Source organism: Oreochromis aureus, linkage group 16 (genome assembly GCF_013358895.1).
Source record: "Oreochromis aureus strain Israel breed Guangdong linkage group 16, ZZ_aureus, whole genome shotgun sequence".
In the NCBI taxonomy this organism is placed as follows: Eukaryota; Metazoa; Chordata; class Actinopteri; order Cichliformes; family Cichlidae; genus Oreochromis; species Oreochromis aureus.
The window spans coordinates 7,283,800-7,306,054 of NC_052957.1; the positions used below are offsets into that span (position 1 = coordinate 7,283,800).

Genomic DNA, 22,255 nt, shown 5'->3' on the forward strand with positions numbered 1-22,255 from the left:
GTAATGTCCAACAAAAACTGTGGTGACCGACTTTTGGAGATTTGTGTAAACGGGACTACCTTCCTCTCCTTCTGTTTCCGTGGTAACTTGTTCTGAATCTGCAGACCCCGCCTCCTCACATGGCTTTGCCTCGCCTTCCTGTTGTTCAGCCACGCCCCCTGCAGCCTGCAGGCTCAGCCTCCTCACACTGATCTCCTCCACCTCCTGTTGCTCGCTAGTTGGTGGCGGCGGCGGTGCTTCAGCTTCAGCAACAGCACCTTGCCCGCCCCCTTCATCATCTACAGCCTGATTGGTCGGCAGGGTGGCAGAGTCTATGTCTCCCCCTGGATCTATGGCGGTCTCTGCTCCCTCCTCCGCTTCCTAGAAAATATAAGCGTTTGATGAGATGGCAAAATAATCACAAAATCACTCAGTCACATATACACAGCCAGCTCACGGCATGAGGCAGAGCTGACTCCGTAACCAGGGCAACAAAAGTTTGACTCCATGCAAATATGCGTCAGTGCGTAGGCGTCGCATCTCAAAAAGAAACAATCATGGAAGATTTGTGATAAAAATTCAGTGGAAAATGGAAACAGATCACTGGTTCCCACTCACGGTCTGTTCCCAGAACATCTCTACAGGGACAAAACAAGACAGACAAAAGGCCTCCATGAGCCTGTGTACAGCATTCACCCACCACACGACAGTGAAAGCAGGGTGGCAGTGGTGCATTAGATCTCTGTGTCCTTAAATTAAAGAACCAGAACCACAAGATCCTGCTGTTCTGTTTGAGCACTGCGGGAAAAATAACGGCACTTGGGCTGCACATTAAAAATGAAACAAATGGAGAAACTCTTCTTCAGAGGATTTAACCACAGTGGGATATTTTCATATCTGACATATATGTTCATATTCTGATGTGCTTTTGCTAAGCCTCAATGATTGAGGTGTGGCTCTGACCGAAAAGCCGAGAACACTGCACGTCAGAGATGGGGCAAGCACATGCCGCTTATCTTCGTTTTTTTATTCTGAATGAGACCAGAATTTACAAAATAAACATCATGTTGTATTCAGTAAGATGTGAAGCTAGAGACTGGGACCGTGAACTCTTTAAGAAAGTGTTTGCTGTGGTTATAGTGCAAGCCAGCCAAAGGATCATCATCCTAAACGCTTCTTTTTAAAAGCAGAGGTTTCGGCCCCTGCTGGGGTACAAAGGCACTTCCTTGCTTAATTTTTCAGACACTTAATGAACTTTAGTTAGTAATTAATTAAATGTACAGCAGACTTTCCACACTTACTCGTTGTCTACTCTAAAAGTGTGGGAGTGTTAAAAACTGCGGTTCCTTGAATGGCCACTGGAGGCTGGCTCCAAATGTGAGTCAGTCCTCACAGACTCCTGTGTTAAAATGTCAAATTTTACAGCAGAAATAAACACATTTAACAAGAATCTAAATTTAGAGTTAATTACAAGAGGATTGTGCTTTTAGTAAGTAAATTCGAGCAGTAGTTTTCTTAGTTTTCACTAGCAGATATGTCCATCAGTGTGCCATATCCATCCAGTATATGGAAGTAGGATGCAAACCAAGCTTACTGGGGTTTCATCTGGATATGGACACTCCTGGCTGCTAAAAACTTAGATGGCAATGATCACAAATATAACAGGATATGGCAAAAAAGTCTACACTTCCAATTGCAATTTAGATCATAAAGTCATCAGCAGTGTGAAAAGCTGAGTAAGTTTCTCATATACTTTTGGCTAGCAAGCTAACTTCTTTTGCTCCCTGATGGCAGATTTAGGCAGTGACACTGTGTTTGTGTGTGAAGTGCATCTAAATTCAACAAATACTTCTGGTGGTTGGAATGAATAACTTTTTGTGTTTTAATGTTTTTGCAGGAATGGTGCAAACAAAGCAGTAAATTTTGCTCCCGTGAACGCACCACAGCGGTGGTCAGTGTGACTGGACAGCTGTCTGAAGATGAGAAGACAGTCTGAGGGGCTGTTGCCATTGAGCAGCTATCGATCTCTGATAAGGGCTCCTCGCCAGCCATCCTTCCTTGCTCAAGAGCATCTCCACCTTCTGGCAAAGCATCATGGGACGCAGCCTCTGTGAATGGAACCTCTTCCACTTCAAGGAAAACATCCTGCTCCAAAACGTCCTCTGAGTCCAGGCCAGCAATGGCTTCTGCGGCCGCCTGGGCCTCGGGGGTCTTGTCTTCTGCCTTAGCACCTCCACCCACTGCCCCCGCCTCCAACACAGACCCCACCGGTCTCTCAGACTCCTGCTGCCCCTCAGTGTCGTCTTCATCAGTACCACGGGCATCAGGAGGTTCTCCGTTCATTAGCAGCGGCGACAGGGGTACAGGAGTGATGTCATTGGCTCCGGATCTTTCTTCATCCTCGTCTGAATCGATATGCAGCATGGCGCTCAGCCTTGTGTGTGTTGGGAAACTAGAGCGCAGTTTAGGTGAGGCGGCACCCAGAGGTCGTTCACCAGGTCCTTTAGGGGCCTCAATAGCATCCAGACTCTCACTGAATGACCCCTGGAGCATTTCATGACCTGCAACGCTTTCAGTTTCCCCAAATCTGCCCTCTGCTCCGATGAAAGGCAGCTCCTTTTCCAGACAGGCCGCGGTAGCGCCTTCCACCGTGCCCTGGGAGCCCGTAGGAGAGGGGCCTGCTGAGACCAAGCCTGGAAGGTGATGGGGCAGGTCTTCATCATCGGAAGGAGTCCCTGGAGCTCCATTCAAGGATGAAACACCGATGATGGAGTCAGGAGAGGCACCTACAGCCAGGAGAACATGTTAGTGAAAACAAATTCCAAGAAAATGTGAAGTCCTGAATATTTAACCACTGCTGAGAGGCAAACTTACCATCCGGTCCTGTTGAGGTGAGCTCAACTTTGAACTGCAGCTGTCCACTAACATGCTCAGTGGGCAAGCGTCGACACAGAGAGAAACTGATAGGCTGGACTCTGCACAGTTAAAGAAGAAAAAAAAGAGAGACCTGTGTGTCTTTTACACTGCACACACAGATAAAGTACTCATGAAGGTCTGTTTATGTGTGCGTGACTCTATGAGTGAGCTCCTACTCGCTTGTGTCTGCACATTTTCCACCTACCCGGGTATTTTTTCAATGAGCCGCTGCACAGGGATCGTAAGCTGGCCAAGGAAGCGCTTGATGATCGGTCGGCTCTTGGCAAACTTGTCCTTCACTTCGATGTAGAGGATGTCTGTCATCAGGGCCACGAATGTGTATTTCTGCAGAGGCAAAAGCATCGACATGCAAAAAACAGAAAGAGGGAAACACATCATGGGTTTGATGCTAGAAGTATTTCATAAAGACAATCTTGCTGGAGATTATGGGGGGCAAACAAAAAACTCAAGGCACTTTATCTTTAGGTTAGCCAAAAGCCAAAAACAGACCAACATCAGTCTGCATTAAATACCAACCCTGGATGCCAGTCTATTAAAACCTGGACATTATATAGTCCCCTGTTTTAATATAAATGCATTTAATTAACAGTAGTGCAAAGTAACATTCAAAAAAAGCGTGAAAAAGTTTAAACCACGTCACCTCTCCATGCCAGACGGGGTTGGTTGTGTTAGCGATGATAGCTGATCGGCGTTCCTGCCCATGATGGCTGAAGACGGGGAACACGCTCCTCTTCCCTGGGTGGATGGACATCTTCAGGTATGGATCAGGATTGAAAAACATCCCCTTCTTCAGGCCAGTAGCACGCAGGTCTGCAACAAAACAGATGATGAGAGAGACGAATATCTAAGCAAAGGATTGAAGTTCTCTCTCCTCTGGTTGTGCACGGCTTGACCTGCAGGCGCATCATGGCTAATAAAGGCGAGTAGTTTGGGTGAGTGAGGTGGACATCCGATTCTTGTAAACTCATTAAACTGAACCTGATATCATCACTGGGAATGATAAAAACTTCAGACTCGCTCTCTCTGGTGGGGAAAAAAAACAACCTTTCAATACCAAGGCCTCCATGTTTACTCGAGTTTACTCTAGTGTTTCCCAAAGGGACTGTAAGACACAGATGAAGATAAGATGGATCACTCAGTTAAAATCCAAGCATCTGTTCTGGGATTTATGGTGTGGCTCTTCGAGATTTGGAAAGATTTGGAAAGAGGCATTTAGCAAAACCGCTAAACTCACCCGTCAAAGTGAAGCTGATCAGTTTACGAGGATGTTCGACTCCGACCTGCTCGGCCAGCCCTTCCACCTGAGATAGAAGAGACAACGTCACACTTTAGATGCTATAAAACACATGGAGCACATATTTTCCAAGGACCACAAACACACACACACACACGTTTGTCCTACTGAATTCACATGAATTTAAATCATAACTGTGGACACGACTTTGAAGGTTGAGGGAATAAATTATAACTGAACGCAGACAGCGGTGCATCAGCGAGGAGCCAAATCTCAACATTTATGTGGGATTGATTACGGTCACAGACGACTCAATATTGAGTCATCAATCAACTGAAAAGTATGAAACATGCCATATAAACCACCGTGAGGCACCATTATTGAGAGTGATGAATAACAGGATTTCTTAAGGCAGACTGTGAGCCAATGAAGGCAGTCCATTGTTCGATAGCTCAACTTGCAGAAACTTGAAATAAATGGCTTCAAAATCAGTCCTGCATACTGAAATATCCAAAAACCACCCACATCTGCTGTTTTAAGAAACTGGAGAAGGTTCACGACTCCTGAGTTAAAGCTGATCTTCCTTTCAAATGAGCCTCCTTGTGCATATCTGGACCACTTCCAGGCTTGCTGCTTGCTTTAGATCATTTCCTGGAAGTCCGTTCTGACCACTTCCACCTGAGCATCTGGGATTCTCTCCTGGTGTGTCACAACCATGAGTCTTCAACTCAGATTTTATTTTAGAAACAGGAAGTGACAAAGAACCACGCCTGGTAAAGAAGGGTGGGTTTCCATTACTGCTGTCAAAAAACTCTCACAGACGATTTCCCACTGACTCAACTTTCATGTCTCCGACTCGGAGATCAAATGGTAGTTTGAGCTTGAGAATCGACAATGTCCAAGCTGGAACATGGTACATCCGGTCAGGAAGGCCACAGGAACGCCATTCTGAGCTGTTAGAGACGAGTCCTGCTGCAAAATCCTCCTGTAAAGATCTCAACTTTGCACAGCAGCTTCGTCAAAAATTCAAGAGTTCACGTTTAGCACAGAGGACGAAATTCAGCACACACAAGTACAGCTACCAAGAATGGGAATCTCAGGAAAATATTCACAAATAACAGAAACAGCTGGATGCAGTCCAGAGGTGTTAAAGGATATGAACTTGAAGGGGAAATTAAATATTTAAATCTGGTTTGTTTTGGAGGTTTTTTATCGTTGGAGCCATTACAATCACGATAATCATGACCAGCTATCCCCATCATATTCCAGACTTCACATGTATAAATCTCAGAGTGATTGATCAGTGCAATCCCTCCCTCACACACCAGGACTGCTGGGTTCTTCACAGTGATGCACGGAGTCGTGGCTCTCAGGGCTCCACTCACTCCGTGGTAGTATTTGAAACAGATCTTTGTCTCAGCTGCAGAGGAAGCAGAAAAGAGTTACAGCCCTTTAAAAACATCACATGGAAAAATCTGTAAAGCTCAGATGCACCTGGAGGTTCATTCTAAATGTTCTGCTTTGATTTGGAGGTAATTTTTACACTCAGTGAGGTCTAAATCATCACTGGTGACCATTTAGATGATTTTAAATATTTTATAGCATATTTCAGAAGAACTGCAAGAAGTGCAGAGATACTTTTCAATAACCAACTTACGCTCCATAAAGTAGGGCCCGGGCTCGAGCCTCCACACGATCTGACCCTTCTGGGTGCCATTCACCCCTCTGTTCTTACAGTCCCACACGTTGGATGGACTGGTTTCATCTGCAGAAGGGTAAATGTGTTAGTTCACTCTTGGTTTAGACACGTCCGGCTCTTGCAGCGTTTATTTTTAGACCAAAGAATGTGAGTTAAATCAAACAGCATGCTCTGCATTGTGCCGCTGCAGTGCAAAACTGTTCTGCCTTTCAGCGTGTTTAGTCTGCGGACTCTGTCTTCCAAAACACAAGTTTGCCTTTAATCAGTGAAATCCATTCCCAAAATAGCCTCCCTGTAACCTCCAACCAGAAGGACAAACTCCAAACTTCCTCTGAGTTAAAAACAGGGAGGGGGAATTCCGCTGTACGTAGCACTTTTGCGCACAGATTAATGAAGCACCAAACTCAGCTGACTGGTGGAAGTGTGTGCGTGAGCATGCCAGTTTGTCTGAAGGGGAGGCGAGGAGGGGAGGGCAGGTAGCTTATCATTGAATGTCTGCTTAGTCAAGGAAAGTGTTGTCTCCTCTGGGGTATAAGACCCCGGAGCAGGTAATGAAGTCCTGGCGGCCTTATGATCAATATGAAGTGACCTGACGCCCCACCAGGCACCGACAGTTTGCACCGTCTCCTCCTCCCATACAGTTTTCCCAACAAGGAAGGAAATGTCTGGAAAATGTAATCAGCTTATCCAGATGGGTTAAGTCTTAGAGGTCAACAGAAATTAAACTGATCGCCTGGTAAACAAGTTAAAACCATCACGAAGTCGACTCCTTTATAGGAGTAATTTCACGCCGTCCAGAATTTACTGCCGTCTGTTGTGCGGCAGGTTTGTCTGACCTTTCCAAAACCAAAGGCGCCCATTGTTTTCTGAAACTCATTATCCATCACTAACACAGTCCATCATGCTGATGAACAGCTCGCAGAGTTGGAGTTTTCCCTCAACGTCACTTTGTAATTATCTGGGGTAAAGAGACAACATTCATTATTTGCTTCAGTGAACAATGAAAAGGCAAATTTATGACCGCGGCAGAGATCCCCGTGTTTAATGTGGTCAGAATATTTTTCAAACACTATGTTAGAAACAAATATTTAACTTGAGTTAGAAACTGGCTTCACCATGATGCAGAAGAGACTCACACACCTGACCCTGATGAATGTCCTCGCAGCCCCTCATTAGGAAATTTAACGCCTAAACCACGGACCGCCAATTTGGAGTATTATATCCGTGCACCCAGATGAAGGTAACGCTCTGGCTTATTATGAGCTGCCGTGCAGCAGGTTAACATTATCATTAGGCAGTAATTTCACACTAACTTTGCTGCAAAAGGGCACTTGACTGTTGTATCCTGAGCAAAATTTGGCTTATGAGGTAAAATATTCTGTATATTTGCACAGATTCCAGCCTGCTGTGTCTTAAAAGACGTGCAAGAGTGGGATACTGTGTGCACCTTATGTGTGTGCTGTGTGTGCTGGATCATGGTGCAATTTTGGATGTTTATACTTACAGCTTATTATTAGGCCCACACACACACACACACACACACACACACACACACACACACACACACACACACACACACACACACACATCAACAACCTCGGCTTCAAGCTTTGCTTCTGTGCACTTTTTAATATTTGTGCTAAATACCTAAGCACCATTAGAAATACTCAATTTCCCATAAGCCCCATACCACCATGTGTGCACAGCCAATAAAAACAGCTTGAAAGAGGGGGTTGAGAAGCTGAGATCACAGCAGTGTGTAAACACTCATGGTGGACAGTACACCACACTTAGATTTTTTAGACATAAAAAACATAAGAATAAGAATCTGCTTTCAATCACAGAAGCTCACAGAGGAGCAGATCTCATTTGGATCTTTACTACGTGATCAAAACAGAGTGGACTGATCACCGGTGAGCTGGTTTCACACTCTGATTCCTGTATTAGCTTTCACCATCGTGGACAGATCTGCGTGAGCCCGATAGCTCTCTTCAGCACTCAGGTCAACGGATTTCCTCCCTGTCAGATTCCTGTCTCTAAGCAGGATTAGCGGACATTATTGGAGACCACCCGGCTCGTGCGTGCTTTGTGATGGTGTGTGTGTTATCGTACACCGAGGCAGAGCTGTGACATGTTGACTCAGCCTCCAGGCCCGGTGTAAAGTCTCAAAAGCTAATGTTTCAGTATTGACTCGCTGCTGGAAGCTCCTGCGCGAGACTCTGCACCAAGCTATCGACAGATCTCGATAACAAAACACCAGGATCAGCCGAAAAGCTTCGAGGACACGCAGGGTCAAGTCAGCTCTGAATGACGGCGAGCTGCCAAAGAGTTCAGCAAAACAGATTCAGGGGTAAAAATACACGTAAAAGTTGAAGTGACTGGAAAAAACGATCATTCAGCTGGTGTATTTTTGTGCTGCTGATTCTGATCACATACGTGAAAAATGGGAAGAAATTTATGGAGGCCAATAAAGAAAACACATTTTCTCAACCATAAGTCAAAATTTTAGTTTATTATCTCAAAATTTAGAGTTATCTATCGACCTATCGAAACTTCCACAGCAATCGAACTGTAAATTTGAGCTAATTTAGTTTCTTTTCAGTGGTATCTTAGTTTTTTATACTTTTGCCAAATTCCTAAATATAAAGACAACAATTTGAACATATAAGCTAACTCTGGATCTAATTCTTTTGAGTTTCTAGGCCCTGTATTTGCTAAATCCAGCATAACCTGAAAGCTGAGGACTCAATTTATGCAGAAAAAACATTTGAGGCGAGTGGGGTCTGTAACAGCCAACCACATTAATATGTGACACCCACGTTTGTAGCCAAGACCTCCTATCTTTATGGACTGACAGAGTTACAGAGTCTCTAGCAATGGATTTGACATATTTTGGCATATAATGCCACCACCTTATCTATCCACCCTTCCAGGTTTATATTGGGTATTAGCAGTACTTTTAACAATGAAAAGCAGAAAGCCAGGCTTGTTTTACTTTTAAAATCAGAGGAATAGGTTGTCTGATGAGCCATCGGGGCTGGCATCACCTAAAAACAGCTACAAAGATGAGCTCTGAAGGGCACAGTGGATAAACAGGTCTGCTACCCCTTGCATTAACACCAGTGTTGAGCTTATCAATATGCAAAACTTAAGTTTAGTTTAGGCTGCAATGACAGCGCCCTGAGATGGAGTCGAACACTATCGAACCACCAGCCTTCCAATCAGTGGACCTGCTCTACTGTCTGAGCACATACACCTCGCCTCTGCAAAGATATCAGCATTATAACAGCATCAACACTGATCTGAGAGATAAGCTGTCCCAGACGTGTGTCATTTTCAGGTCACCCCATATAAGGCTGATTAAATCTGAGAAAAGCTCCCATCTGACCCCCTCAGAATCAGCAGATTGCTTTTCTACAGTAACTTCAGGATATTTAATGAAACCAAGCAAAATTCTGCGCTCACGCTGAGTGTAACTTTTCAGAGTTACAGAAATTTTATGGGGGTTTTTTTCTCTCCAGGATATTTCATCCCACATAAGTATAGGAGATAAGTCCACATGGCATTTTTTCAATTTATGATCCGTTTTACACACACAACAGAATTCACAATCTGAAGCCAAATCTGGGGGTTTTCTGCACATTTTTTATTTATAACCAGTTCTGAGCATCAGCATTGTGTGATCTATCATAGTTTGAATAAAATGCACCAGTTTAATGTCTCTGATGAGCAGAAAAAATCACTGGTACCCTGGATGATTGATCGATTTTCTCATAATTTACTGGAGAAAACTTTAAAATGTGCATTTTGTGTAAATTTTCAAGGCTTGTATCACTGTGTTGGATAGACGGCTTTATTAAAACAGCTTAGACCTTTCACGTATATGGAAGGTCTCATTTTTACCTACGCTTAGATACCAGGATCTTCGTCTTGCTGCAATTCCTTCTCAATCCAATAATTATTGGGCTGTGAAATGGAGACACAGCGCTGGTGTTCACATGTTTTGCATAATAGTTTGGACAGTTTTAAATCACCGAGAGATCTGGATCACAGAGGATCTTGGGAATCAGTAGCTTTTACAGTAAAAAACTGAAATTTTGCACTGACTCATCAAAAATGCTGAAGTTACCATACAAAACACATCAGCTGACTCTCAGAGGGTCAGCTGGGAGGCACTGACTGGTCTAAAGACTTGAGATTTGACACAAATTAAAGTTCCTTTACTCGCCATTGCATCACCTTACCGATGTGGTACAGCCCGATCCAGTCTGTAGCATCCACTTCCTCCTTTATGTCCCAGGATATGACGAGGTTCTGGCCACGGTTCAGCGTGTACTCCAGAGTAGACGCCGTCAACGAGGACCGGCTCTGGGAGGTCACCAGGTCAGTGTCGCTGTTTGCCCGCGGAAGGCCGATGGGGCTGCTCACCACGGACACGGTATCTACAGCCGCCCCGCCCCTCTCCGCCAGAGTCCGCAGGTTCTCCGGGCTGAGGGTGTGCCGGAGATGCGGGCTGCGCCTTCGTGGGGCCGACAGGTGTTCGCGGCCCCCAACGGACAGGTTGGGTGGATTGTGGGCACGGGTCCTGGGCGGCAGGACCGCTGTGGCGAGGGAAGGACGCATGTTTGCAACAAGTGAAAGCAGTTAATGAGTAGAGCCAAGAAGGAGAGGCAGAGATGAGCTTCTTATTGAGCTGGACGGTCACCGAAGCGATGACACATGTTTCTGATTTATCTGCCTCTTGTCTAGAAGTGATGTGTGGGTTCCTGATCCACCAAGGTTTCCATTTTCATCTGTTTTTGTCTCTTAATGAAGCCAAACAGTCGACTCTTTACTTAGTTCATGCTATCCAGTGGCATTAAGAACCTGAGGATGTAGAAAGAGAAGAAAGACAGACAGAAATCAGTGAGCTACAAAATTGCTTCGGCACAACAAAAGCAGTGATTGCATGGCGTGAACTACAATCAACAAATGGCTGAACAAACATCCGTCACCGGAGCGGCTGTTTGCTGTCAAAGAAGCTGTCACAGACACAAGTAACCCGGCACCGCCATCGTGGTCCATCCTTCCTCCTCCAACACCACCATTCCTTTTACTTTTAGAGCTCATTTTGAGTTTTCTTTTATTAATTTAATGCGCTATTTACTTCTTTGAATGATTAACGATGTGTACCGTGTGTTCGCTCTCTCTGCTAGAAACACTCAGCCCCCATGAGGAGAAGAGCAGGCTGAAATTATCTCATTTGGAATGCATTATCTCTACGAGACCGCTGGAAAAGGAAATCTTTAAAACAGCACACACACACACACACACACACTTACACACACACACGCGCGCGTCTGCAACAGGGTTTCAGTCAGTGTAGGCTGCCTCAGTAAAAGAAAGGAGAGAGGAGACAGGCAGCTGTATCTGCCTCCCAGGAAGCTCTTCAATCAGCAGATGCCAGTTTGGGAAGAATCTTGGGAGCGCTGTCAGAGTCTCAACCACAGCCATTTTGTTTTTAAAGCAAGGATGCCATGTGACTTCAGAGTCTAGCCAGGGGGAGGCTGGTTTCAGTTAGACTGAGGAGCATTAACAGTAAATGTGTGTGTGTTTCTTTTTTAAGGGTAGAAAAGGTTTGGTAATATTTAGCTAATGGATGCCTGGTGCAGTCACTGGAAAATAATTTGGGCTGCAGTCTCAGCTAAGCCTGATATCTGTGGTATTTGAAGTATGCCTCGACAACCGAGCCGCTGGTAACATTTTAAAACTGTCAGCTCGTCTGCAGACCTCAAAGTGGATTGTCAGACTAATGGTATTCAAAAAAACCAAGAATCACTAGATGGTCTGAGCTTCATTTTATCTTATTAACCTCTTAAAGTCACTGCAGCCTGCTAGGGCTACAGGTCGGATGTCTCTTATTTGGGACACTCAAACAAAAACTGTGTCTATGAGATTTAATTTGAAAGGTAACACCTTCTGGCTTAAAATCAAAACCTAACTCCAGCTGCAGAAAGGATGTGGGTGACCTGGTGGAGGTCAAAGAAATGAAACTGAGTCTCCAGAAGTAACTTCATCTGCCAACCAGGTCTAAAACTCACTAAGAACTATGGAGAAAAATAAATAAATAAACAACTTAGTAAATAATTATGCCATTAAATGCACCCAAATATTTAAATAAATGTAGGCTATTATTCTATAGTTTGTAAAAAATAGATAGGTAAGTTGACATTTCAGTTCTTTACCTTTGCAGTCTTAACTTCCACCCAAAAGTACACGCATATTATTGGATAATCACCACGCTTTTATTCTGAAAGTTTGGTTAATGACTAATAATAACTAGCTAATAACTAGCTAATAACTAGCTTGCAACGGTCCTATCTAACATTTTCCCTACTGGTTGGATCGCTGACCATGCTGCCCCTATGGTGGTCCATGCAGCTGCTTGCCCAGCTCCATCATCTTAAAGGATCGCTCTAACCCGAACCTCACCTAAGCTACCTGCTGCAGTCCAGCACAATGAAGCTGGAATTCATCTCAGTTACGTGTTTGTCACAAAGTTCATGGCATAAATTAAAGCACAAACAGCATTATCTAATTTTATGTTGGTCTTATTTCACAGTGCACATGGATGCATTCACACATATGCTTGAGTAACACCCTTCACCTGAAAGACAAATCATATCTGTGGTAAAAACTAGAGGTGGGCGGATCGATCCAAATATCTGCTCTCCCCTATATGAAGCTCCTGATATAGGCTAAAAGTTTTGGTATCAGCGATATGTTTTCCGGTTTTTCAGCTGGCACTGTGAAATCAGCTTTGCTCCATGTCAGCACTGGCTACCATTAAAGGCTAATGCTAGCTTAATGTAACTGTGTTTGTATTTATTAAATATGTAATATGTTAAATACGTTACACTTTAAATAAATAGTCTGTTATCACTATGTCAGCGATTTAAAATAACTTTTAATAAAAGAGTTTATCTTTAAGCACTGGGACAATCATTTTGTTTTAGTGTATCGAGAATCGCGTAATTCTACTTGTATTTTGGTATTATGATATCCCTAAATATTATGGAATATTATTTAATTGTTTGTTATACAGTTTAGTTAACTATGAAGTCAACAGTAATAGTGACGGTTATTATAAAGTGTTACCTTTATTTTTGTATTTATTGAGATTTTTTTCTAAGTTTATCTGTAATCTTGGCAGTTTCGGTCCTCCATATAGAGCACAGATAAAGGGTGTTTGAGGGTTTTTTTTGTCATCCCAATTATGTTGAAATATTCCTTAAACATTGATTTTCGTGTCTTTTTTCCAGCCATGCGCTCTCTCCTTTCCTTCCCTTCGTCTACTTCCATCTTCCTTTGTGGACTAAAAGAATCAAATTGAAAGTGACACAGAGTCTTCACAGCGGGTATAAACCTCACACAGCTGCTATTATAAATGCTTCCTCTTATCAGTAATACCATCTTCCTTTCTGTCTTTCACTACATTCTCATTAGTGTTTCATTTCCACTCAGAGACCATGAGGTAAGCTGAAACTCTTGACCATGCAAAGCAGGAAATCAATCTGAAGGTGATTCATGTGTGTCTCTGAAATTTCCCGGGCCTGATGCTGAAATAAGATCTGTTGTATTTGTCATGAGGAAAGCCTGGACGTCCCTGACTCAACGAGATTACCGAGCCCAGACCTCGTACAGGGATTTATGGCAGAATAAAACCTTCATCACAGATGCAGGAATACGTAAATCCAGCTCACGTGCTCACATGGCCAAAGTCATATAGCACCAGCAGGGGAGAGAGGTAACATCCATAAGCAAGCAGAGGCTTCTTCAGTTAAAAAATAAATAGATATGAAGCTGCTGGGTGGTTATGTAAGCGCTCCTGTGGTCCAATCGGCCCCCTCCTGCAGTGTTTGCCAGGCATTGTCTAACCCCAATGTGTAGCGGGAGACGCCGTGGCTGCTCGCTAAAATAGAGAGGATGAGGAGTGCGTGCAGCAGCTCCAAACAGTGCAGAACAAACCATGACCTCAGGAGACAGCATTAAGTAATCTGGACCCATTCCAGTGCTTTTTTTCTTTGAAAAGACTCCTGCTTCCCATTATAATCCCGAAGCCCGGCCCTGCACAGTTTGACCTGGATTAGCGATTGATTCTCAGGAAGGGGAATATAGATAAAGCCTTGCATGAGAACCCCAAAATGAAACTGCTTTTCTCAGGGATGATAAATGTCTCAAATACCGTCATTTGAGCGCTGCTCTGTTATTAGGCACCGAATACTTTGTACAGTGCGCCGCTGTGCGCTGAATACTAACAGCAGACACATCTGCAGCAGAGGAGGTGATGGAGTGTGCCAGACTCTGCTGGATGGCTGTTTTCTTACATCCTGTCAAAAAGAGTTTCTTTAGAGAACGCTCCCAAAACCAGATGGCAGGTTTAGGTATTCATGTATCGCTATCGTGCCGTTCTTCGTGGCAGGTCATTTTTTTTATTTCTGTTTTTTTAGTGTTGTTTGTGAAGCTGGAAAACTCCAGCGTCCCAAGTGACAGGCATGACTGACAGAGATGCACCATGGAAGCATTATGGCTGTACATCTCCCTTTACACAGCTCACAGTCCTCACAACACAAGGCACATGCACTGCACGCACACACTGAGTTTTCCCCTGGTTAAACAATTAATTAATTTTTAATTGATCGAGTTTAGTTTAGTTACATTCTGGATTTACTTTTCTTCTTCTCCAAAGTCTCATGTGAGCCATATCATTACACTTTCTTTGCTTTTCTTTCATTTAATACTAAAAAGCACGCTTCTGTTGTCAAGAAATACTTCCTTACTAACGGTTAAAACCCTATAAACCTGAGTAAAATGGCAGTTTCCAACATGAATCGAGACTCTGACACCTTAAAAACAAAAAACACAAATGTCAATGTTTGGATTTTTTTTAAATGAAAGCTTTTTTTAATGTCAGGCTGAACATTCACTGCCATCTTGCTTTTTAAAAACAAGTGCTATGCACCTGTCAATCATAAGTTAGGTCCAACCTTAAAGCATACCCTCAAATATTTTCTGTTTTACTTTAAATGGAATCATATTTTACTGAAAAAACATCATGTTGTTTTAAATAAGACTTAAAACTAGTGACTGAGACCATAAACCCATTAGCAAGACATTTATAGAGCTCATTAAGGAAAGTGAGAAGGAGACTCATTTTCTCATAGACTCCCATACAATCTGCCTGCTTTTTGTAACCAAAGGAGTCGCCCCCTGCTGGCCATTAGAAATAATGCAGGTATAAGGGACTTATGCATTGGCTTTACCTTTCAGTCATACCTATGGAAGAGGATTAGGGCCACTGGAAAAAAAAGTGGGCACATCTTTTTTTTTCTACTTTTCCAGAATTCTGAGATTAAAGTCGGAATTCTGAGATTCCGTACATACCTGCTATAAAACATGCTCTCATATAACTAAACTACATTCTCACAGGCATTCTGAAGCAAACCTCCAGAATAGATTAGGCAGTTATAAAATAGATGGGGTTCTACTCGTCAAGTCCGTGACCTATTAAATTGTAAAAAACCTTCTTACATAGTTAAAGTTGTAAAAGAGTCTATTTTAACCCCACTTTTGATCTTTTTCTGAGTTTAAAAAAGGAGCTTTGGTTTCTAAATAAATCAAACAGCAAGTAAAAGAACAACTTAAATTCAAAAAGTGACACTACAGTAAGGGGAAAAGCTGGAGTTGAGCTCTATGGGCTCTCCTTACCGAGATTTGCTGTTGTTTTAAACTCTGTTGTTTCACATTATCTCACGTAAGTTACACTGTCCTGCTGCAAATACCCCGCAACAAATGTGTATTAATCCTCCGCTGCAAATACTCCCAAGCAAACGCACCTCTACTCTAGTGGGATTAACATTTTCTGAAATCGACAGTGACCATCTGTTACTGAGCAAATTACTAAACCTTTACTTGGCAGTAAGAAAAACACAGATGGGTTTAAGGCCAATTCGTGGTTCCACCACATCTGCATTAACCTCTGGGCCTGAAAAATAAAGCTAGCGTTGAAGTGCAGTTCCTCTCATGACCACTAGAGGCTGCTTTCAAAAGTGAGTCAGGGAGTTTCCATAGAGTACCATGTTAAAATGTCCTCTTTTTTTTACAGCACAAATAAACATGTTTAAATCCCAATACAAAAACCAAACGGTTTTGGTCTCTATAGGAACTGTTCCCATCTGTAACAACTGTAGGGGTGCAAACTTGAGCTCTTGACTGTGTGTCTGCTCCAGTGAATACTTAGCCATAATCAGCAGGTACCTGTGTTTGTGTGATGAAGCCACCCACACAGAAGGTAAACTTTGCACTTCTTTCATCTCACCCGATTATGGACACTTGCTCTAAAAGGCTAATTATGAGGCTTGTAAATGCAAAAGTCTAAGATCCCTGCAAGGGTGTATGTGGATAAATGCTCTGCAGGATCAAAAATTAAATCCTCCAGAAAACTGCACCTTCAACTATACTTGAGTTACGTCTTCATGTTGTGCAGCTAAACCAACTATTTTCTTTTCCCCTCTAAAATGAATACAGTGATTTAAAAACACTTTTTTGGATAAACTGTGGACAACCACCTACTGATTCGTGAAGTCCTGCTGTGAAGCCTCGAGCTGAGCATTTTTATAGTATTTGTGAACGCTAATGGAGACCATAAATTACAAAATGAACATCACACTGCTTTCAATAAGACTTGGAACTGGAAACTGAGACCATAAAACCATCAGAACGTCATAAATTTTTGTTTTCGCAAACACAGGAGTCGCCCCCTGCTGGCTTCACTTTTCAGACCTGGTAGTGTGTGCATCTTTTATATACAGTTTATGTACAGCTATTGCTTCATTTAAAAAAAAATTACAACTGAGAATCACAAATAAAAAACATTTGCTGCTGCTTTTCTGATGTTTTCATGTGTGCAGGTATCTGAGTGTCTGTGTACTTGACACACACAAGTGCAAGCAAAGCTTTTCTTTGGCTTGGACCTGAGGACACACACACGGAGCTCAAATAGGCGCCCATAAGGAGCTCTGACCCAACATCATCTGTCGACCAATCATTTTCTCGTAGACAGACGCACCTGTTACACCTGCAGGTCCTCGTGCACATCGCTTTGGGTTTTGTGATGGTCAAGTTTCACCAGTTTCATGATCTTCGGTGCTGAAAACAATTAACAGTGGAAAATATTCAGGTCATCAACCATTAAAACGAATCAATAATGAAAATAATTGCTGAATTCACCGCCTGCGTTTCGCCATCTGGATACATGCTGTGAGCTGTAGGTGCCATGATGTCAGTAAAGGGATTCCTCCACCTCTCACTCTCTGCCCCTCTGTTTCTCTGCCTGAGTGTGAGTGTGTGTGTGTGTGTGTGCCAGCTCCCCAAGGTGCCCGTTCTGTCAGGCTGTAAAGTGCTGCAGTCACCTCCACAGGGGCACAGAGGGGTCCCTCTGCTGACACACACACACACACACACACACACACACACACACACACACACACACACACATAGTGGCACACAAAAATAGGAACAAACCACACAACCAGCACAAAAAAACTAACTTTTACACACTAAAAGCACTTATTTCTATCCACAAGAAAGATGCAGCACCATAAAATATCCTCTCCCTGAGCTCCATGATGACCCTAAAGGTGGATGAAGACGTGCTTTTGAGTGACTACAGCTCACACACTGCAGCAAGGCCAGGTTTAAAACTGGAGGATGCACCTTTGTGAGTCAGTCTGAGCGAACACGGGTTTCGGTGCTGGTGTCTTCCCACTTCCCAGAAAAAGTGCAGCGCTGTTCCACTCAGGGTATTTTTCCCTCTAAACACATCACTCTGGGAGTAAATGTCCAGGATGAGTCACTCCTCGGGAGGTATCCCTCCATGTGACAGGCCTCGGGGATTCAAAAATAGCATTTACGCTGGAAGGCTGATTGATATCTCCGAGTTTAAAATGCTTACTATAAATGGGAATGTGGGTTGTGTGTGGATGTGTAAAAACTGTAAACAGACGCTGCGCTCGAGGCATTTGTATTCTGCTCTCTTTATTTACTTTAACTCCTCATCTTCATTCACCGGTGACTGTGCAGACCATCATTACAAATTTATGCTGTGCAGCCAAATGCTTAAAATTCAAGCACAAAACCCAAAGTTTCTTAGAGCATCAGGCTGAGGCCCACAGAGGAATCTCATATTAACAGAGCAGCTATAGAAACGTGAATATCTGCAAAGACCAACAATTATAATAACCAAAGGAGACAGCTGGCTATTCGCGGGTTAAGTTAATCATGGATTAATGATGACCTGCACATAAAGCAGTCAGCCGTTTTGTGACATCACTGCAGGGTGACACAGCCCTCTATCCCTCGCCCATTTTAACATCTGACGCATCGTCTCCTTCTATTTCTACCCATCTAAAAAAAGACTCAATAAGGGTGATTAATGATAACGATAACCCAGCTCTTTCTCACCATACAGATATCTGTAGGTATCTGTGCCTGCACATAACTCTGTCCAGTTTATAGATGCAGACTGATAACCAAGCTTGGTAGCATTAGCTGATAACTTAGCACTCCAACCCCTCGTCCAGATATGGTCAACTCTGGGTCCAAAAAAGCCAACATGGTGGCAGACAAAATGCTTCAAGATATGGAGTCTAAAACCATAAGGTGATGTCACAGTAGCCATTTTTAATATACGGTCTAAGATTGACAGGTATAGAAGAAAAAATGGCATGACCTCATTAAAGCATGACCTCGCTAAAGTGCATTTAAGATTTCAAAATAAAACAGGAAGTGAGGTAGACAAAACAAAAAACCATGTCACCTGTTTGTTATTCATGGTCTCTCTGTGCTTTCCTTTTTTATTTTCATCTTCCTCTCACATCCCCAGCATGTCACAATACATGGCTGTCCCTTCATGATCCCAGCTCTGCTGTCGGTCTCTTCCTGTTAAAAGGAAGTTCTTCCTCCCTACAGTCACCAAGTGCTGCTAACAGGGAATTATCTGATTGTTGGGGTTTTCTCTCCAAACTGCAGCATCTGCTTTATTTTTTTCACCAATCATAATGTACTGTGTATCCAGTTCATATTAAAGTGGGAAAATGACACTTATCCCACATTAATATGCTTTCGAAGAACAATTACAGCACACTTGCATTTACTACAGTACTTTATTTAAGAGGTATATGTAGAACTTAAACAGCTAAAAAGATAGTTTATGCTGTTTTTCCACAAATTACTTTGTATATTGAGTCCTCAGTCAGTAGACCTACGTGCAGCTAACATTAAAGACTCTGTAGGGTCTCAGTCAGGACAGATATCAGGACCAAACCTCCCCCCATAACCTCGTCAAATTCTGTCAAGTGGGGAAATTTTCTTTTCTTTGCAAGAGCAAAACTGGATTTCTGCTTGTTCCAGTTCATCTCGGGTAACGCATCTGTTTCAAGTATCAGATTTTCGAGAAAGCTGAGCGTGTTTGCAGCTTTGCAGATTTCATCCAAACCCCTACCTTGAAAGCAGATCAAAGCATAAACAATTTATATTAAAGTAGTTCCCAAAGGGGAATTTAGCAAAGACACTGCAGGCTCCACAACAGCAAAACTCAATTGAGGACCACAAATATGATGAGATTACAGGGGGAACTATGGGGGGATCGGGGCTGAGTGGGACAGTATAACTCTGCTGTGGGTTGTTCCCCTACCTGATGCCTGAAAGTCAGAAAGGCTTTTTGCTAAGTTGTGATGTGAAGCTACATAATCAAAACTGCCTGTCATCATCAGACAGGAAGCTGACCCAGAAAATAAACTAGTTTCTATCATAAAATTGTCACCGCTCACTTATCCCACAAATCAGTGATGGAAACATGAATTCAGTGCACGAACACAGCAAAACCAGTAAAACTGTAAATATCATGTTTGTGTTTATCACGTCGTTAAATGTGACTCATGCGATTTATCATTGTCCCATACTCTTCAACCACAATTTATTTCATGGACTAGAAACACATTTCTAACCTGACCCTGTCTGGAGCATTGGTGTTCACCACTGATCCACTAAACCCACTGCTGGAGCATCTACACTGTCAGACTGGACCACTCTGAAGGTGGGTGTAGCTAATGTAGTACCCCCCATTCTGGGTCATGAAATGGCACACCATGGCAGTGTACCAGTGTGACCAAATGACAAGAAAGTAAATGTGGGACAACAAGTATAAGAGTAAAATTTACTAAACTAATTTTGTGTCTTTGATGATGCAAATTAAAGGTTTGGCATTCCCTGAAAGCTGAATTTTGAATATCTGAGCCAATCAAAGAGTGCAGCAGTGCCTCAGTGTGTGGGAGAGGGGGAGGAGGCACAAAAATCATCTACAGTCTTACATAAAGAGGTAAGCCTTGTGGCCCTACAGCATAGTCAGCTACATCCAACGGTGACGGAGTTGTTGTGAGTGTGAGAAAGAGCAACTTTATCCTCTACAGATTAAACAGAAAAACTCAAATGTGCATGTAAAGTTACATCAGGTTAATTAAACGTAGACTGAGTATTCAAGTCCACATGTTGCCACATGTCCCCAGTACCTTTTGCCTTGAATAAACAGGTGAGGGCTTCATTAGTGCAGAGACACACGAGGTGATGTTTTTGCACTTTCATGGATTGGGATTCAGATCGATCCCGTCGGGCTGAGCTGAACCGCCGTGGACGTAAACACGGAGCAGCACCCCCGAGCCGCGGGGACGTGGAGGTAACCCCCGCTCATGGCGAACCGCGTCAGCAGAATCACGTTACATAACGGCTCGCATCCAACTTTAATCGTTTCAGTCCGCGCGCGCGCCGCTGGCGAGGCCGCGCGCGGCAGCAGGCCGCACTGGCGGAATGTGCAGGTGTCGCCGCGCGCTATTGGATTACTGTGGGAATTCCCTACGTCATTTTCCCCTTTCTCCGCGTCTGTGCAGAGACAGGCGCGTGACACAGAAATCGATCGAACAGCAGCAGCGCGGAGTCGGTGCTGCGGCGCTTCAGCGGCACGTTCAGCTGCTCTAAGCAGCACCTTCATCATAGTCATCATCATCAGGCTCTCGTTGCCTGCTGGAAGCCACGAGCGCCTGCACGCGCCCCCCGCGCCTCGCGGAGCTGCTTACCTTTGGCGCAGAGGTGCGGGCTGCTCGGCGGGTTCCGCGCGCGGATATCACGGCTCAGGTCCGTGCGGTCCAAATGAGGCGAGACGGGCGGGGTGCCGCGCTACGGCCCCCCTCCCTGTCGGATCCGGGGCAGCTTCGGTTTCGGAGTCACGTACCGAGGCGGGTTCCCGGTGCAAAGCTGCGGCGCTGCAGAGGCTCCTCTTCGGCAGCAGCTTCCAGAGGTGTGCGCACGAACTCCGCCAGCTCCACCCTGCGCTCCGTCCGCACAGGCTTACGGATTACAGCTCCGGCATCACAGCCTCAGTGCCCCTTTCTCTGCATCGCAGTGCGCTGCAGTCTGAGCCGACGTCCTCCCAGCAGTCCCAGCAGATGCTCGAAACCTGACTGGGCAGAGCAGCTGCTGTCAGTCCAGGAAGGGACGAGAAAAGCGTAGCCTGCCGGAGGATGGCGTAACGGCAGCGTGTTTGCAGAGGAGCGACTTCTCCTCCTCAGGGCGCGGAGGGATTTCTTCAGAGGATCATCGAGTCTGAGATGTAGTTTTTTGACTGACGATAACATACAGTATATACGCTGCATATTAATGTGGGAAAATGCCAGAGTGGGCGTGACTCTGGACACGTCCCACCGAGAGAGAGAGTGAGACTGCGCTTAGTGTTGTCTACCTGTCTACAGTTGCACCACCGACACACACAGTACTAAAGCACTATATTTAAAAACGTTTAAGGTCTATGGAGGACCAAGTCTGACAAAATGCAAAGAATAATAAAAATGTAAAAATATATCACAAACTGATAAATTCATGTTTCACGGACCTCTAAAAACGTTTATAACAAATTTACTTAACCCCCCCCCCCCCAAAAAAAAACATCCGTAGCAGTTATAGATAATAAATAATTGTCTAATTAACTTTCTTTAAAATGTTTTGAAAAGCTCAGAAATAATCCAACGACCTTTTCAAACATTTTTATGTTAATATAGTTGTTTTTCTATCCAAGAAAGTAATATTTGGTGGGGGGGAGGAGGTTCATTTATGCGATTTTAATGTAATAAACTACTAAATAAAATTAAATAAATAAATAATACACTAATAAATGCATCAAAACATGATTAGGCTTAAAATTTGCTATGAATTAAGAAACTATTCAAAAATTAGAAACAGAAAATATAGAGCTCAGGTGTACTTCTTAAAATTTGTATGTATTTATTTACTTTACTTTCAGCCTCTGAAGCTCTCCGTAG

At 43.6% G+C, this 22,255-nt stretch overlaps 1 protein-coding gene across 4 annotated transcripts in view; it reads right to left on the reverse strand.

The window, feature by feature from the left end:
• Positions 1-21,673, reverse strand: part of hecw2a (HECT, C2 and WW domain containing E3 ubiquitin protein ligase 2a) — a 47,547-nt gene extending 25,874 nt beyond the window's left edge. For 2 of the 4 annotated variants that reach the window (XM_031726083.2, XM_039600548.1), the window contains exons 1-11: positions 21,017-21,673; positions 16,957-17,036; positions 10,094-10,715; positions 5,808-5,915; positions 5,476-5,570; positions 4,151-4,217; positions 3,557-3,726; positions 3,101-3,240; positions 2,854-2,954; positions 1,921-2,765; positions 60-360 (exon numbers count right to left, since the gene is read on the reverse strand). In XM_031726083.2, the coding sequence (XP_031581943.2) occupies positions 60-360; positions 1,921-2,765; positions 2,854-2,954; positions 3,101-3,240; positions 3,557-3,726; positions 4,151-4,217; positions 5,476-5,570; positions 5,808-5,915; positions 10,094-10,472 (2,206 nt within the window). In that variant the 5' untranslated portion in view covers positions 10,473-10,715; positions 16,957-17,036; positions 21,017-21,673. The remainder of the gene's footprint in view (positions 1-59; positions 361-1,920; positions 2,766-2,853; positions 2,955-3,100; positions 3,241-3,556; positions 3,727-4,150; positions 4,218-5,475; positions 5,571-5,807; positions 5,916-10,093; positions 10,716-16,956; positions 17,037-21,016) is intronic. The other 2 variants (XM_039600549.1, XM_039600550.1) reach the window with 2 other exon arrangements.
• Between the last annotated feature and the right edge of the window lie 582 nt (positions 21,674-22,255).